The sequence below is a fragment of the Physella acuta genome, unplaced genomic scaffold (genome assembly GCF_028476545.2).
Source record: "Physella acuta isolate Inbredline_101_S28 unplaced genomic scaffold, ASM2847654v3 ptg000156l, whole genome shotgun sequence".
Classification (NCBI taxonomy): Eukaryota; Metazoa; Mollusca; class Gastropoda; family Physidae; genus Physella; species Physella acuta.
Genome location: NW_026731675.1, coordinates 337,825 through 354,677, shown reverse-complemented (window position 1 = coordinate 354,677; position 16,853 = coordinate 337,825). Strand labels below are relative to the sequence as shown.

Genomic DNA, 16,853 nt, shown 5'->3' with positions numbered 1-16,853 from the left:
TCACCATCGCGAATAAATATAGGCCTATATAGACCTAATTATGGGGTGGGTACGCAAAATTGATAGTTAGTCATGGGTGCCGAAATAGATCGCTACTCCTTTATAAAGTTATTAATTATTAGGTACTTTTTGATAAACATTTTGCGCCCCCACTAGGGATGGCGCCCTAGGCGACCACCTAGTTCGCTTTATAGGATAACTCTACTCTATCAGCCACAGAAACAGGATAACTCTACTCTATCAGCCACAGAAACAGGATAACTCTACTCTATCAGCCACAGAAACAGGATAACTCTACTCTATCAGACACAGAAACAGGATAACTCTACTCTATCAGCCACAGAAACAGGATAACTCTACTCTGTCAGCCACAGAAACAGGATAACTCTACTCTATCAGCCACAGAAACAGGATAACTCTACTCTATCAGCCACAGAAACAGGATAACTCTACTCTATCAGCCACAGAAACAGGATAACTCTACTCTATCAGCCACAGAAACAGGATAACTCTACCCTATCAGCCACAGAAACAGGATAACTCTACTCTATCAGCCACAGAAACAGGTTAACTCTACTCTGTCAGCCACAGAAACAGGATAACTCTACTCTATCAGACACAGAAACAGGATAACTCTACTCTATCAGACACAGAAACAGGATAACTCTACTCTATCAGCCACAGAAACAGGATAACTCTACTCTATCAGACACAGAAACAGGATAACTCTACTCTATCAGCCACAGAAACAGAATAACTCTACTCTATCAGCCACAGAAACAGAATAACTCTACTCTATCAGCCACGGAAACAGGATAACTCTACTCTATCAGCCACAGAAACAGGATAACTCTACTCTATCAGACACAGAAACAGGATAACTCTACTCTATCAGCCACAGAAACAGGATAACTCTACTCTATCAGACACAGAAACAGGATAACTCTACTCTATCAGCCGTATCGACCCATAGGTTCGAAATGGTACATGAATTGTTTCCGGCTTACATAGACCACTGCAGTAGCGCAGCGAGGGGGGGGGGGGGGGGCGGGGGGGACAGAGATATGTCCCCTGGCGCCGACCTTAGGGGGCGCCAAAATGGGTTGGAAAAATAAATTGAAAGTTTCAGGGGGGGTACAAATCGAAAAGTTTGTCCCCGGGCGCCGGGAAGGGTCGCTACGCCTCTGGACAACTGACAACTTCATATACATTTCACCAAATCATTTATTAATCCTAAAGATCATAAAATTTACAACCACAATAGACTACACAGATAACTGATTCTTCTTTTGAAACGCAACATCCTACCTAGAGCTTATATAACGTTTATTGTTAATCCAGTCATCTACAGAATTGTTTTAAATAACGTCAAATCACGCGTCGTGATATTAAAAATTCATGAAAGAAAAAAAATTAAGCTGTTCAAAAATAACGCGAGCGACTAGATTTGGCCTTCTTGGCATGTGATTTTTCTGGCAACTTCAAAGAGGATTAACTGCACATGAATTAATCAGACAGCTGTATTCTCCCGCGGCTCTGGGACTTGCTGATATGATCAGTACTCGTCTAACATATGACACTTGCACTAAAAGACATCTTGATGAGGGCAGTTTTATGAATTGGGGCAGTGCTGGAATGTGACTGGGGTCACTTAGCTGACCATGAGGTTATGAGAGAGGAGTGCTGGGTACAGAATGTGGCTGAGGTCACTCAGCTGGCCATGATGTTATGAGAAAGGAGTGCTGGGTACAGAATGTGGCTGAGGTTACTCAGCTGGTCATGATGTTATGAGAGAGGAGTGCTGGGTACAGAATGTGACTGAGGTCACTCAGCTGACCATGAGGTTATGAGAGAGAAGTGCTGGGTACAGAATGTGGCTGGGGTCACTCAGCTGACCATGAGGTTATGAGAGAGGAGTGCTGGGTACAGAATGTGGCTGAGGTTACTCAGCTGGTCATGATGTTATGAGAGAGGAGTGCTGGGTACAGAATGTGACTGAGGTCACTCAGCTGACCATGAGGTTATGAGAGAGAAGTGCTGGGTACAGAATGTGGCTGAGGTTACTTAGCTGGCCATGAGGTTATGAGAGAGAAGTGCTGGGTACAGAATGTGGCTGAGGTCACTTAACTGGCTATAAGGTATTGGAAGAGAAATGCTGGCTAAACACCACTTACGGATATAATTATTTTAGAAATGTACTTACATCTTTTTTACCTTCATCCCGTTTTGTGAGCGTGTGTGACTTTGATTTTATATTTACGGACAACGACGTACTTTGTTTAAATCTCAAATCTCAGCATCACAATCAAGTCAAGATCCTAAATAATCTTGGGTTCCATTTTATCGGATTCCCGTTAATTAGCTAATTTATCTACAAACAATCAAAGACAATCCTATTTTTTTTAAAAATACTAATTTGACTTCCAATGATAAGTTCACAACTCAATACCTAAAGTAGATGGTCAACTTTTGGGCATACAGTTCAAAGGTCAAACTTTTTCATAGGAAGATAGATGTCCTTTTTTAAAGTGAAACTTACTGAAAGAAGCACTGTGGAAGGAGAATAATAGAAGGTGCGCTTGAGAAGATACGTTAGTCGCCACATCGCTTCAGCTCCATAGATTTATGCAGCGGCCGAGCGCCGCACTCCTTACTATGCATGAAATGGTATTATACTGGCTACATTCGGACCTCGGAAGCTCCAAGTCGTCCGGGCTTTGGGGGATTTTATGTATAGGGAAGAGGGGAAAAAATCGGGTTCGTTATGGGAAGTGGTGGGTGGGGGGATGTAGAGAGTAAATGGCCGGATGTGGGGGGGGGGGGGGGTGATCGTATTGTCTTATACTTGACATCATGGTCATATAATGAAACGGACATAAAGATATAGTCACTCTATAGATTTATATTAAAAACAGACATATGGATATTGTCAGTCTATAGTTTTATGTTAACTTATGGTCATAGAGAAACAGACATATGGATAGTGTCAGTCTATAGTTTTATGTTAACTTATGGTCATAGAGAAACAGACATACTGATAGTGTCACTCTATAGTTTTATGTTAACTTATGTAGGCCTATTTAAGAGTTGGTAGCATTGCGTAAAGTGAGCTCCAACGTCATTTTTAGACTTCAGTATTAGGCTTGGTTTGCTGTGGTTGTTTTTACTTTGTTTTACGATGGCCACATCATGATAACCCCATGGTCTCATTATGGTCACATCATGGTCACATCATGGTCACATCATGGTCACATTATGGTCACATCATGGTCACATCATGGTCATATTATGGTCACATTATGGTCACATTATGGTCACATCATGGTCACATCATGGTCATATTATGGTCACATTATAGTCACATCATGGTCACATCGTGGTCACATCATGGTCACATCATGGTCACATTATGGTCACATCATGGTCACATCATGGTCACATCATGGTCACATTATGGTCACATTATAGTCACATCATGGTCACATCGTGGTCACATTATGGTCACATCATGGTCACATTATGGTCACATCATGGTCACATTATGCTCACATTATGTTCATGTCATTATCACATCATGGCCACATTAAGGTCACATAAATGTAAAATATAAATTAAAAAATAATATACTTAAGGCCCATGTAAATCTGTACAGATCAGGACTAACAATCTTTTGACCTCCTCTGGTCTCAGTGGACCGAGGGTTAGATCTAGTCGATACTGCTGTCCAAGTGTAGATTAGTTCCATAAGTTCATTGGAACACAGGAAGTAAGGGTCTATGACAAATGCCTCAAAGACACTTGTCCGAATGCCGTTTGCCCGTATGGACACTTGTCCGAATGCGACAAATATCAAATGGACACATGCCCGAATGTGACAAATGCCTCAAAGACACTAGCCCCAAAAGCTGATTTCCCAAATGGACATTTGCCCGAAAGTGACAAACACCCGAATGGACACATGCCCGAATGGACACTTGCCCGAAATGCGACAAATGCCCGAATGGACACTTGCCCGAATGTGACAAATGCCCGAATGGACCCTTGCCCGAAATGCGACAAATGCCCGAATGGACACTTTCCCGAATTCGACTAATGACGAAATGCGACAAATGCCTGAATGCGACAAATGCCCGAATGCGATAAATGCCCGAAAGCCACTTGCGCGAAAATAATTTTTTAATGTATGGTTACATCCAAATTTATTTTCATCAAGTCTAAATTATAACCTACGTGTCACCTTTGTGAGACAAAGCATTGATTGGGTGTACAGGAACTCTGTGATCGATCCTCTGAAAAACCCCACTCTCTAATAATTTCTACTCTAAACTTTGCCGATACAGATTTTAAATAACATTATGCTTTTTTTAACCACAATCGACTTTTCCTAGTAATGCCATGTTTATGTGAATTTTCAGTGATAAAATATAAACAACCAAATTGTTTTGTCTTTAGTTTTTTATTTGGTTTAGTTACCGAAAATACTAAATACGTCAAATAAGACCACATCAAATTTTTTGTAAAATCCTATAAAAACCATTCAGGTTTTTATAACCATATTTATTTCAAACATCGTAGTAGGGCCTACACGATTTTGTTGGTGTCCATTAGGTCAGAGGCGTAGTGACCTCTGCCGGCGCTAAACAGGGGCGGAACTACAATGCCGCCAGACCCCGCAATGCGGGGGGCTCACTCCATTTAGGGCCCATAGCCGACCATAATACATTTTTTATGGTTTTAAAAAAATATAATTTTCTTGCATTCTTGACTTGACGATATAAATATAAGCTGTTGTAAATAACAAACAGATCTACTACAGTAGTGATGTTATACAGTAGCGAACGCATGCTGTTGCGTAAAAAAAAATATATGCCTCGGCTGTAGTGTGAAAGATAGGGGGGGGGGCCAGAAATTTTATTTGCGGGGTGGTCCTTTTTTTCTGGTTCCGCCACTGGCGCCAAACTTCAATTTGGCGCCTTCCCCTCTTTCCCCCCCCCCCCCCCCCCCTATATTTTTTCTATATTTATAATTCAGAGATGCAGCTAAAATAAGCTTTTAATTATTTTTTTCAACCCATATTGGCGCCCATAGGGTACCCCCCCCCTTCCCCCCCCCCCCCCCCCCGCTACGTCTCTGCATTAGGTAGGGATACTTTGGTTCCTCATAGTTAAGTTAACTACAAAATTTTATGTGGAAACTAATTGGCACAGAAACGAGAAGAATCTACTTAAATCATTAAAAAAACAAGTATTGCAAATCAAGAAAGACCAAATATCCACCAGACAAATTAGAGAAAATAATACATTCTCTCGTTATTTTTTTATTAGAATTATATTATATTTTAAACTCTCTGTATTAATTTGTGAATTAAAATTCGAGTCTAAGGAACTTAAGTTCATTCTATCTTTCCCTCGTTCTCTTCACACCCTACACCCATTTTTCCTTATGTGGTGATCACCTGTTGTTAAAATTAGTTTGTTGCCTACCCCTTAACGCCGATAAATGTTTAATATTGTCACGTCGTTTTGGTTTTGTTCCGTTTACATGTGTAGATACGTTGCAACACTCACTGAAATCATTTTTACAACAACGAAATTTTTGGTTAAGGGGAGGCAACTAAAATAAAAAAATTTTGAGAAGAGTTATGTTTCCGTGTCTATATTTTATGTTATTTTTTAATTTAATTTTTGGAAATAAATTATATTTATGATTTGTTTATACGTTAAAAATATAAGCAGAATATTGTTTAACGAATGTATTACCCAAATAAGTAAACTGTATCCATTCACCTCGGTGGCTCTAAAGAAGTGTTTTGGCTTGCTTCGCCACTTTCTTCTACTGACTACTCAGACCTGACTACTATCTCGATGTCTACTGTAGTTGTGTTTCCACATTATTTATCCACCTGACATAAAATCAAATCATTTGTTTAAATTGCAACGCAGTGCCAGATGAGTTTGAAGCCACATGCTAAAAAAATTCTTAAACAAATAACATCGTAATGAAAGGCTGAAAGCCCATAAAATAAAAGTAGGTAATCCTACTCTATTCGGGTCATCGTGTGCATTTATTTACTGTTGAAGAATAAGATGATGACAAAATATGAGAAGTCCAAATTTAGAAAATGTTTTTCAAGACCACTACTGTGATCTATAAGTGACTCAGGGCGATTAGGTTTTTTTTTTTTTTTAAGAATTTTAGCTCTTTTACTCACTAAATTTATTTAATAAGCTTTCTAATATTTTTTTTAACTTTCTGGGCCACTGCCCCCACCTGCAGGCAACAAATGAGCGTAGGCTAATTGATTTAATCAAGTTTTGTACCATGAATTTAAATTTTAAATGTTAATGCACATATTGATTGTGTAGAAATTAATTACATAATGGCTTTAAAATTTAATATTTTTTCCTCTTATTAGTTTTTTCATGGAGATTTCTTTTTTAATTTTAGATGTATCTTCAAGCTTAGGTCAGATTCCTCGGTAATTCGACCTATTTTTTTTTAGGTTAAGTCAACCTAAAATTCAAATAGTTTTTTACTTTACGACGACGTTAGCAGCCAAAACATAAATAACCTGAATGCTCCCCCTTCCTTGACGCTATCCTGCTGACGGCATCATGACACGTGACTTCTGATGTCATAGCTAAATTATCATTGAGGTACTATTTTAAAAACGTAATCCGTGTGATTTTGAGTCAAAATATCTTATATTTTTCAGTTAACTGCTCTTCAAATAAATAATAGAATCTGACTTTATAACTCAAAAAATCGAAACACTGAAGTTTTAATAAAAAATCTTCCCAAAAGCGTATTTTTGGAGCGCATTAATATGGTATGAAGCTCGTGTAAAACACTTATGCGGAAAAAATTAGTTCTAACTTAAAATGACTTTTCAAGACGATATTTTTGTAAAAGTCTATTATTTAAGATAATTATTACATAGTTTAATGCATTTTATAATATTAACATATCGTTTTCCATATAATTTGCAAATTAAACAAGTGTTGCAAATGAACTAAAAATATCGGAGTAATTTCCATTGCCTAAAATAGATCAAGTGAAGTTAGATCGCGGTCCTGCCTCTACATTTTACTGGACAGTAAAAATAGATAGGCTTGGATATTTTTATTCCTCTCGTGGCTTTGTTTTGGTAAGAATATTTGTAAGTTATCTGTTTCTAAGTAACATTAATTATAAACAGCTTAGATTACTTTCATATATTCAAAATATAGTTGAAATGGATGAAGTCAACCTTGGAAAGTTCATACTCAAATACTGTTCAGCCGGATCTAAGGCGGTGAAGAGTTCTAGTCAGTGGTATCACTTGCCCTGAGCCAGAAAATAAACTTAGGGAAATCTCCCAACCCAAGAATCGAGGGCACTTTTGTAAAAAGCTTTTGGTTATGATTATATTTAAATCATGAATCAGAGATGGAGATGTACTCTATTTTTAAGCGTTAAGTGAAATACTAAAGTAATAAGAGCTCCCCGAGTAACAAATCGACTTCACTTTAACTTTAATTTGTTGGGTCAAATTTACTGCCTTCTCTTTTAATTTTTTAACCACACACTACTAAAACTACACATAACACAAGACTTGAACTAGACTAGATCTAGATTGAGATTTGTCACTATGTTCACTACATTTCAAAAGCATTTTAAAATTCAAAATACTATTTTGAAACATCATTATTTAAAGAAATCCAAAACCATCTTAATATGAGCCTTTGATTTGATTTTTTAGCATCATTAATTTCATATTAACAAGCATGTGAATGAAAATAACTTCCAGTGTGTAAGGTGAAGTGACACTGTAATGCTAAGCATTACACTACACTATTTTACACTGTGGTTAATAATTTAAATAAATACTAGGCCCATATGCAAATTATTATAAATTCATTTTCATATAGATATAGCCTATACTATACTATGAACTCAATTATAAAGCAGTTACTGTACAGTCCTGTAGTCCTACTATGCTTCCAAATTTATTGTAGGGGTACTACAAAAAAACTTACTGATCCTTTCTTAACACCCACTTATAATGGGTACAAATCACCAGAGTTCCTAAATCATTGAGACTGTCTGTCCAATTATTTGTTAATTATAATTAGGCCTATTTTAAACTAATAAGACTTAATTTAAATAGGCCAGAACATAATTAGCTCAGTTATCTTCCTTCTTCTGCTCCAAACTCTAATTTGTAGCGCTACTAACTACTAGTGTCCTTCAGATTGTCTTCTACCAGGGTTGAACCTGGCCATTCCAAAATGTTATCTTCTCATTTCTTCTTCAGCTGGCACTGTATCTTTGCCGGTTTCAGAATCTGTAGGCCTATATTTTGAGCACTCTTGAATTTTCACATAACTTTTAACTTCATTTTAAGTTTTAATAACTACATTTTTTTTTAATGGACTAAAAAATTTGTAATGGCTTTGCTTTTAGTATTTAATGAGCTTAAAACTGATCACACTATCCCTTTATATGTGGAGGCCTTAAAACATATGAACTTGACTTCATCTGCTCCAAGAGCCACCAGATCCTAAATGGTTATTTATTTACTTTATTATAGCTCGTGATTTAAAAAAAAGTACTCAGGTTATATGGTTGATCCCTTAGTTATCGTATCTATAAAAAAATCCATGATTATCTGAGTATCTCTATACCCATGTTTCAACTTTAAATGGGCCGGCGTGGTCTAGCAGTAGAGAGCTAGACTGCCAACCTGAAAGTCTGGAGTATGAATCTGGCCCACCTAACTCGCATTAGGGCAGCTGGGATAGAGCTGACCACACTATCCCCTAATATGCTGAGGTCACAGAAACACATGAACTCTACTGCACTAGCCCCATGGACCGACAGGTTCAAAAGGGAACTTATTTGTTTAAGCTTATCTGATATGGCTTGGACTTCAGGTATTTTAAAGCAAGTATCATGATATGATGTTATTAGTAATTGTACTCTTCTATTATCATTTTTAATTAATTAATAATTTATCCACTACTCCTTTAATCATTGATGTCTAAATCAAGATGAAATATTTATATATGTATATATTTTAGTCTTCAGAAAGGAAACATTTATATTTTATTTACCTTTAGTTATTTAGACTGAAGAAATTTATTTTTGGTAATAAAAATTCTGTTGAGTTTACTTATGTCTTCTTATAATTATGTTGTCTTAATTTATGATATTAATGAACAATGGTATCACTTAACTGTATAACTGTATATGGTATGTATGCTTTTCAGACTGTTTATTAATTACTTCAAATAACAATGGGTCGTAAGAAGATTCAAATAGCTCGTATCAATGATGAAAGAAATCGACAGGTATGTGAAATTTTGCAATTGTAATTTGAACATGATATTTGTAGCTTGTCCATTTAAATATAATTAATGTTTGACAACCTGCTTTCTTAAACAAAATAACTTTATCTATTTTGTCTAGGTGACATTTACAAAAAGAAAGTTTGGTCTGATGAAGAAGGCCTATGAATTGAGTGTCCTATGTGACTGCGAAATAGCTTTGATTATATTCACTAGCAATAACAAGTTGTATCAGTATGCCAGCTCTGACATGGACAAGGTGCTGCTTAAATACACAGAGTACAATGATTCTGTAGTTAGCCAGACCAACAAAGATATAGTTGATGTAGGTATTGGTGACATTACACAATAAATAGAAAGAGCTCATGAAGATTGTCTTAATGCAGTTAAAGCTGCTGTTGTTTTATTATTTGTGCTATCTTGTTACAGATGCTGAGTAAAAAAGAGAACAAAAGTGGTGATATGGATGGTGATGATGATGAGTTTCCCATTTCTCCTCGGACTGATGAAAACTACCGTAAAATTGATGCTGCTTTTGCCAGAGCAATGAATGATGGTGGTGGGGTTAAGGTAATGGAATTTCACTGCTTTAGATCTCATTTCTTATCCATTTCCCATGAAAACTATTTTACTTCTCTTACGGCTGGTCGCGATGAGGCACTTTTTTTTTTATTACTTTCAATTAACCACTTATGTTAAAAAAAAATAAAATCAAAAGCATTGTACACAAAATTTGTCTGAATTAATTATGTATTAGGAAAATTTAAAAATAGTTTACTAATAAAAAAATAAAAACTACATAAGTCCCCAAAAAAAAGATGTGAACAAAACACTAATTCTAAAATGTATTTTTAAATGCTAAAAACAATACTCAATACATTCACTAAAGTTGCTTTCTTTTTTTTATATCACTGTATTAGTTACAATATAAATAAAGCTCAAATCAACTGCATAGACATTTTAATTTGATTTAATAACATTAATTATATTGCCCATAAATTCAAGAAAAAAATTCTTAACATTAGAAAAATTGTAGAAAATGAACAACAAGAAAACAATGTAAATAAAACAAATTATTTTCCGCTTCCGCCAGTATATTTATAATCTCATTACAGAGACTTCCGTTACTACACACAAGTAAACTATATATAGTTTGGGCGACTGTAAAGGGTTATCCTAGATTAAATGGTCATTTCTGATATTAGAATAAGTAGGGAGATACCCCATAGTATTGACCAGCAGTATATTTATTTTATTATTTTTAGCAACAGCAGGTTTACCAGCTACCAGTTCAAGTACCCACAAGCCAGTTCACAGCAACACCAGCAAATATGGGTGGTGGATCAGTTATAGTTCTCCAGCCATCCACCGCTTTAGCACATTCAGTTTCCACTTCATCAGGTAATGTCTGATTTGTTATTTTAGTGTTACTATTTTTACTGCTAAAGAATGCTGATTAATACTAGGAACGTGTGTTGCCAATCTTTTAAAAAATAGTTTTTAAGTGTGTGGACATTTTAGGATATGGAAAATAAAATAATAACATCTAGAAAAATACTATAACAGTTGTTTTTTTTTGTTTTCCTGTTCAGGAAGTCGAGTAAGCCCAGCGCCAGTGAGTGCTTCTCTGTTGTCTAACAATCAAACCACTCAGCCAGCCAGTACTTCTCAGCCTGTACCAGTTGCCTTACATCACGTCACAGATTTCTCCACTGCCGTTGCGGCCTCTACATCTAATCAGGCACTGACTGTTACTGCAGGAAAACGACCTGGTTTAAAGGTGCTGATACCTGAAAGAGCACCTGCTGTTCAGGTATGTAGTCATTTAAATTTCTTTTCTTTGGTTTAAAAATATTGTGAAATATTTTATTACGCATATTTATGTGTAGTTGACCTTTTTTTTTACATTTAAATATTAGCAATCTAGGCCACCAGGAACGGCGCTAGACACACCTAATGTATCTATTGCAACTCCCAATCAAGGAAATCAAGGGGCTATACAAGCTATTTTAGCTGGAGGTAATGGCCAATTTTTTGGTGAGATTTTTGCATACACATAGTTAAGTTTGTAAATCATGGTTACTGCAGATAAGTATAAGATGAGGCAGAAAACATGAATATATCTTTTAACATTTTCAGTAGGAAAAGATCTTTTAAATAGTACCATTCTATTTAGCTCATAAGATTATTATTGTTTTAATAGTCTCGTATTTTTACTTACCGTGAATTTAATTACCTTTTTAGATCTCCTCAATAGTGCAGATATAGCAGGATTGTCTCCCTTAGTTTATCAGTTGAGCAGTCAAGGTCCAGGTCCACTCACAGCAGCCTTACAAGCTTCAGGTGTAACATTTACTCCAGGGTGAGTAACATTTCAAATTACCATGAACTATTGTATTTAATTTACATTAAAAACAAAAACTTTTTACTAGACTTTACTAATTACATCCTGTGTCACCTCTCAATTTGTTTTTCTGGAGACAAAAAAAATGATCAAAATGTTTTTCATTTTAGTGTAGTATATTTAACCGTTAAGGTAGCTATGTATGAAAAAACTTAAAAGCCTTAGTAAAAAAACATAAAGCTTGATTGTTTGTCACCGTAAAAGACTATCACAAAAAGCTAGCTACAAACTTTGACTTAATGCTTCTTTTTTTTTCAGTGGAACAATGACTATGAATCCGGCACCAATAACTGTCTCTATGAGTAGCCATAAAAGTAATCTTATAAAACAAGAACCAGGGTCTCCTCTCAAGAGTGAGCACCTGGGCCACACACCTCCCCCTAATCAGCAATCACCTGCGTCGCGCATGTCAGATGAGCCTAATGAAAAAAGATCTCGATTGGATAATGATGGTTGACATTTATAAATTTAACATTGTATTATACATAATACCAATAGAAAATTTTTTGTATGTTGACAGAACTTTTCTTAGATTTGTAATTTTATATATATTATTTCCAGCTTTCAGAAATATAGCTTTTTCATCAACATTGAAATTCTAACTATCATAGTCAATTTTTTTTTTATTAATATACTGTTTTAAAAAAAGGTTACAAACCAGAAACAAACAATGCTTAGCTGATCTTAATACTGTTTTTGTGTGGGTTGTTTGTTTTTTTTTAACTTTAAAATGTAACAGTGTATTCAAATCTTTCAATGCTGAATTTTCATATCATTATAAAGCTATTTTAATACCAAATGTAAAATATGTTTACGTATTGTTTTAATACATATACAGTTGCTCATGCTATTGTGGGAATTTTAAATTTTCATCTACCTTGGTTTAATTTATACTTAAGGTGAAGTTTAGTGCTTTGGAATATATTTAAAACATATTTGACTTGTACTCATGTTGTTTTTTATACTTAAAAAAGAAGAGCTACTATCAATGAAATTTTTTATGTTGGAACAACACATTCAAATGAACATGAATATTAAAAATCTAGTTAAAGCAGAAGAAAGATGAAGTTACTACAAATAATATTTGAGTTGAGAGACTTGAGTAAGGTAACACTGTGATATTGTCCGGTGACTAGAGGGCCTTTCTTCAATATTAAATGTAGTTAGTGATATGACACCAGTGTTATTCTGACAAGTCTTATTACTGGGAGTATAAATATCTTGTTGAAGTATTAACTTTTTAATTGCACAGATTTTTCAACTTCGTAAAGTATTCTTTAAGGAAAATACTGTATTTTAGCTGGTAGCTATTTAGTAAATTAGATACATTCATTTATCTTGATACCACCTGATTGTGCACTCAACATACTGATGCTTCTAAGCACAATTCTTGCATGTTACTTTGTTCAACAAATAAATACCACATAATTCACCAGGTACCACATTAATTTGACACCCTTGGTTAATTGTTTTCATTATTTTTTTCCTGTAAATATTTTGTTTGACTGATCTGATGCTTGTATATTACAAGAAAATTTAAAACTCCTGTATCTTTTATTACATTTTGTAGAAAAAGAATGCTCTGCGCATATCTTTAATTGCTTGTCCTTAGTGAGACTTGTGTAACAAACATGTCGATAGTCTCCCCTTGTGCTGAAAGCATATCACAAAATAGTTTTTTGGTCCCTGTGATCCTAATTTTTTTTCGTATCAAATATTTGTTTCTTGTGGAAATTTACAGTCACTGGTTTATGAATCACTTATGGATTTTACTGCACATTTGTAATCTTACGTTAGCAAGATGCTCTGTACAGGTAAAATCATCTCCTAACCATGTCCATTATAATTTTCAAATTGTTTATTTTACTATTTTTGCTTTTAAAGGTAGTTTATTTAAAGAATTACAAAAACTTTAAGTTCAAATTATATTATTGAAATAATTATAAAATGTAATTGTTCGGATTTAGTAAGTTTTATTCTTTTTTTTTTTTATAAAAATGTTTATTGCTCACCACTTTAGTGTTACATTGATTATAAGCTTGTCAGAAATGTAAAGACCTTTTCTAACTTGTTTTTTTTTTTTTTGACACAAATTTTGGTAGTTGATTTAATTTTCCATAACTAGCTTGTATTTTTACTTCTCTAAGGACTACATAAAACTTATAGATTTTATATTTTTAGGCATATTTCCGCTATTCATCTTACAAAATATACATAAATGTTAGAATAATATTGATATGGCTATGTTTTCTTTCTCTTTAAATTCAGTATTAGTTGGGGTTTTTTAATGTAATTCAAGATTTTTATTTCATGCTAATTTAAAACTAAAGGCAGATGTGTTTGTATAGATCACAATAAGTTTACAGTGTCCTCATGGAATTCCATGTAATTAACAAAACAAGAACAAAAATATTTAGCTAAAAACTTGGCATGGATGGTGTGGTGGTAACAAATAGAAAAACATATCTGGGATTAAAAAAATTCTTTATAATTGAACATTTTCATCAGATAAAAAGTTGGTTAAAACAATTTGTATCATTCCAAGCCAACTATTCTTTGTTACTTGAATGCTGCATCACTTGTAGAATGTTCCTATCCTTACAATAATAAGGTGGCTTTCTGACACTCTGTGATTGCAAGTTTAAACTGGAGGAATGCTCTCGGCACTTTATATCAGGATGTATTAACCATGTTTTGTTTATAACTTCTTTTTGTTATTTTTTTCTAAAACAATTCACTGTTAAAAAGCTGAAACTTTTTTCTAAAACTGATTGTTATCAATTGATCTTTACTGTATGATAAGATTTGTTTATCACAATTGATTACAATTTTGATGTCATTTGGCCTTGCGGTACCTGCATGTCATGTTACAATGACAACATAATATGTATATAGTGTGTGAAAATGTGTGTACATATTTGCTGAATTGGTCTTGATTCATTGTAAATATACATTATAAACAGCAATACATTGTTTTCATAATCTGTTTTGACATTACTGCTGTACGATATATATTTGCATTATTCAAATAACTGTTTATAATCTTTGTATGTATATTGTTACATATAAGAAACTTTAAACTGTTCACTGTATTATTATAGTGTAGAAATATAAATTAAAAAATGTGTTTTATATAACTATACCACATTGTTGTGTCACTTTTATTGAATGGTAGTGCTAAAAAATTCATGATTTAGATTTTATTTTTCCTCCTTTAAGTTAAACGCCTAATTACTTGTCTTTTGTAAATAAAATGGGAGCTGGGGATTTAAGCAAATATAAACAAATAATGAACACTAGTGACTTTAAGTTTTGGTTTAGCTTTATAACTGAACACTAGTAATTTGTGTTGACAGGTTTATTTGTTAATTGACTATTATTAAGGGTCATCATATAGGGTGATTTAGGACGCTTATTCTATTTACTCGATGTTGAACTACACTCCATTTGGCATTGGAAACATTAACATTTTTAGTTACCAAAAGGAAAAAAAACAGGTTTATTTTAAATTACAAGAGGCTAAAAGTAAACAATGTTATCCGCCTGATCTAATATTCTACGTGACGTCATTCGCCACTAATTATCACTTCACGGCTGGAATCCCTTTGTCGCCATGGCAACGTGACGTCAGCGCGACATTCTGACTTGAAGGACACCACGCCACATCCTCATAACATCGCATTGCGTGAAGCTCCACAACATCAATATTCGAGCGTCCTGCTGGGGGTCGGAAATGCAATAGAGAGCGTAGGATTCTTAATTTATCCTGCCCATATCCTTCCTTTTTTTCAGCACCACAAGTCAGTGATGAATATAGAAATGGTCATTTTCGGTTGGAAATATTCTCATTTCCTGATAGTGTCTGGGAGAAGGGGAAAATTAAAGATCCCCGCGTTTGGTTTTTAATTCACTCGCAATCAGCGGTCTAGTTCATCTAGTTGCACTACAAATCCCATCTATGGCCTATGTCACTTAGTTTGATTTTACTTTTAAAAGCTATAATTATTGTAATTGTTTCTTAAATTGGGCTCGTATCGTAAATTTAGCTACAAGAAAATCTAATGTAGAAATCTAAAGTTGGAGAGAAAATTAGATCTTTGAACATTTAACGTGTAGACTGTAGATCTGAGCACCTAGATCTATTAGCCTTTTTTTAATTAAAAATTAAATTTAAAAAAAAAACGCGGGAAATACAAGCTTTAGGCCTATGCTAGCCTATGCTAACTTTAAGTACCGTATATTTTTACTTTCTCGTATATACGAAGTATAGAGAAAGTATTGTAATCGTGCACAAAAATCACTTGAAATTTTAACAATTTTCACCGTATTACACCTCAGTCCTTCATCACATCCGAAGTTTAGAGGACTTATTTTAATCGGGCAAAAATTATCAATCCAGATTTATCAAAACTAAGAGGTTTTATGCGTAATCCAGTCTGAAAAACCGGGCTTTGCAATTCTGTCCGTATGTCTGTGTGTGTGTCTGTGTGTGTGTCTGTCCGTGTGTAAACACGATAACTTGAGTACCGTTACAGCTAGGTTGATGAAATTTCATATATAAGTATTTTATCAAAATCGTAGATCCGTATCAACTTTTGAGCGATTTCCGATAACCGGAAGTGGTACTTTTCCTACTTTGAATTTTTCAAAAGCCTATAACTTGAGTACTATTTCAGATAGATAAATGAAATTTCACATGTAAGTAAAAGATCTAATTCTCTACCTTCTGTAAAATTTTGAGTAATTTCCGTTGACTGGAAGTAGTAATTTACGCTACTTCCGATTTCTCAAAAAACTAATGTAAATTTTTAAAGTACTAATAATATTGCGCACTATTATACGCGTTTTTATTCGGCGTTTGCTTGGTGCGCAATGTTTTTTTTTATGAGATTCTATTCTATTTTTAAAAGTTTAAGTATTTAAAATGGATTAAAAATCATAACTATATCCCCAGTTACCATCCCCTGTTGTTTTATATAAGAATATTCGAGAAAGTTTAGGGGAGATCACTACCGGTTTATTTTTTAAATATAGGCTATATAGATATTTTTTTAATTGCTAATTTACTATTATTTTATGTAAGCTTACAACTAGTAGAGTGGAGACATAATCGTTGATAA

The 16,853-nt window shown here is 34.3% G+C and overlaps 1 protein-coding gene across 3 annotated transcripts; it reads left to right on the top strand.

The window, feature by feature from the left end:
• Positions 1-7,048: 7,048 nt before the first annotated feature.
• On the top strand, positions 7,049-14,864 carry LOC131935743 (myocyte-specific enhancer factor 2C). Of its 3 annotated transcripts, none has more exons than XM_059292384.1 (9): positions 7,049-7,147; positions 9,252-9,332; positions 9,451-9,654; positions 9,759-9,899; positions 10,595-10,730; positions 10,922-11,142; positions 11,249-11,348; positions 11,574-11,691; positions 11,992-14,864. In XM_059292384.1, the coding sequence occupies exons 2-9, from the start codon at positions 9,279-9,281 to the stop codon at positions 12,188-12,190; spliced, it is 1,173 nt and encodes a 390-aa protein (XP_059148367.1). In that variant the 5' UTR covers positions 7,049-7,147; positions 9,252-9,278; the 3' UTR covers positions 12,191-14,864. The 3 variants fall into 3 exon arrangements, with proteins under 3 accessions (XP_059148367.1, XP_059148364.1, XP_059148365.1); XM_059292381.1 differs by having other exon boundaries at positions 11,249-11,366; XM_059292382.1 differs by having other exon boundaries at positions 7,055-7,159; positions 11,249-11,366.
• Positions 14,865-16,853: the final 1,989 nt, after the last annotated feature.

Coding starts and splice junctions, on each gene's coding strand:
- LOC131935743 (XM_059292381.1), top strand. CDS start 9,279: ATGGGTCGTAAGAAGATTCAAATAGCTCGTATCAATGATGAAAGAAAT. Junction 9,333..9,450: donor ATGATGAAAGAAATCGACAG/GTATGTGAAATT, acceptor TATTTTGTCTAG/GTGACATTTACAAAAAGAAA. Junction 11,367..11,573: donor AGGTAATGGCCAATTTTTTG/GTGAGATTTTTG, acceptor TTACCTTTTTAG/ATCTCCTCAATAGTGCAGAT.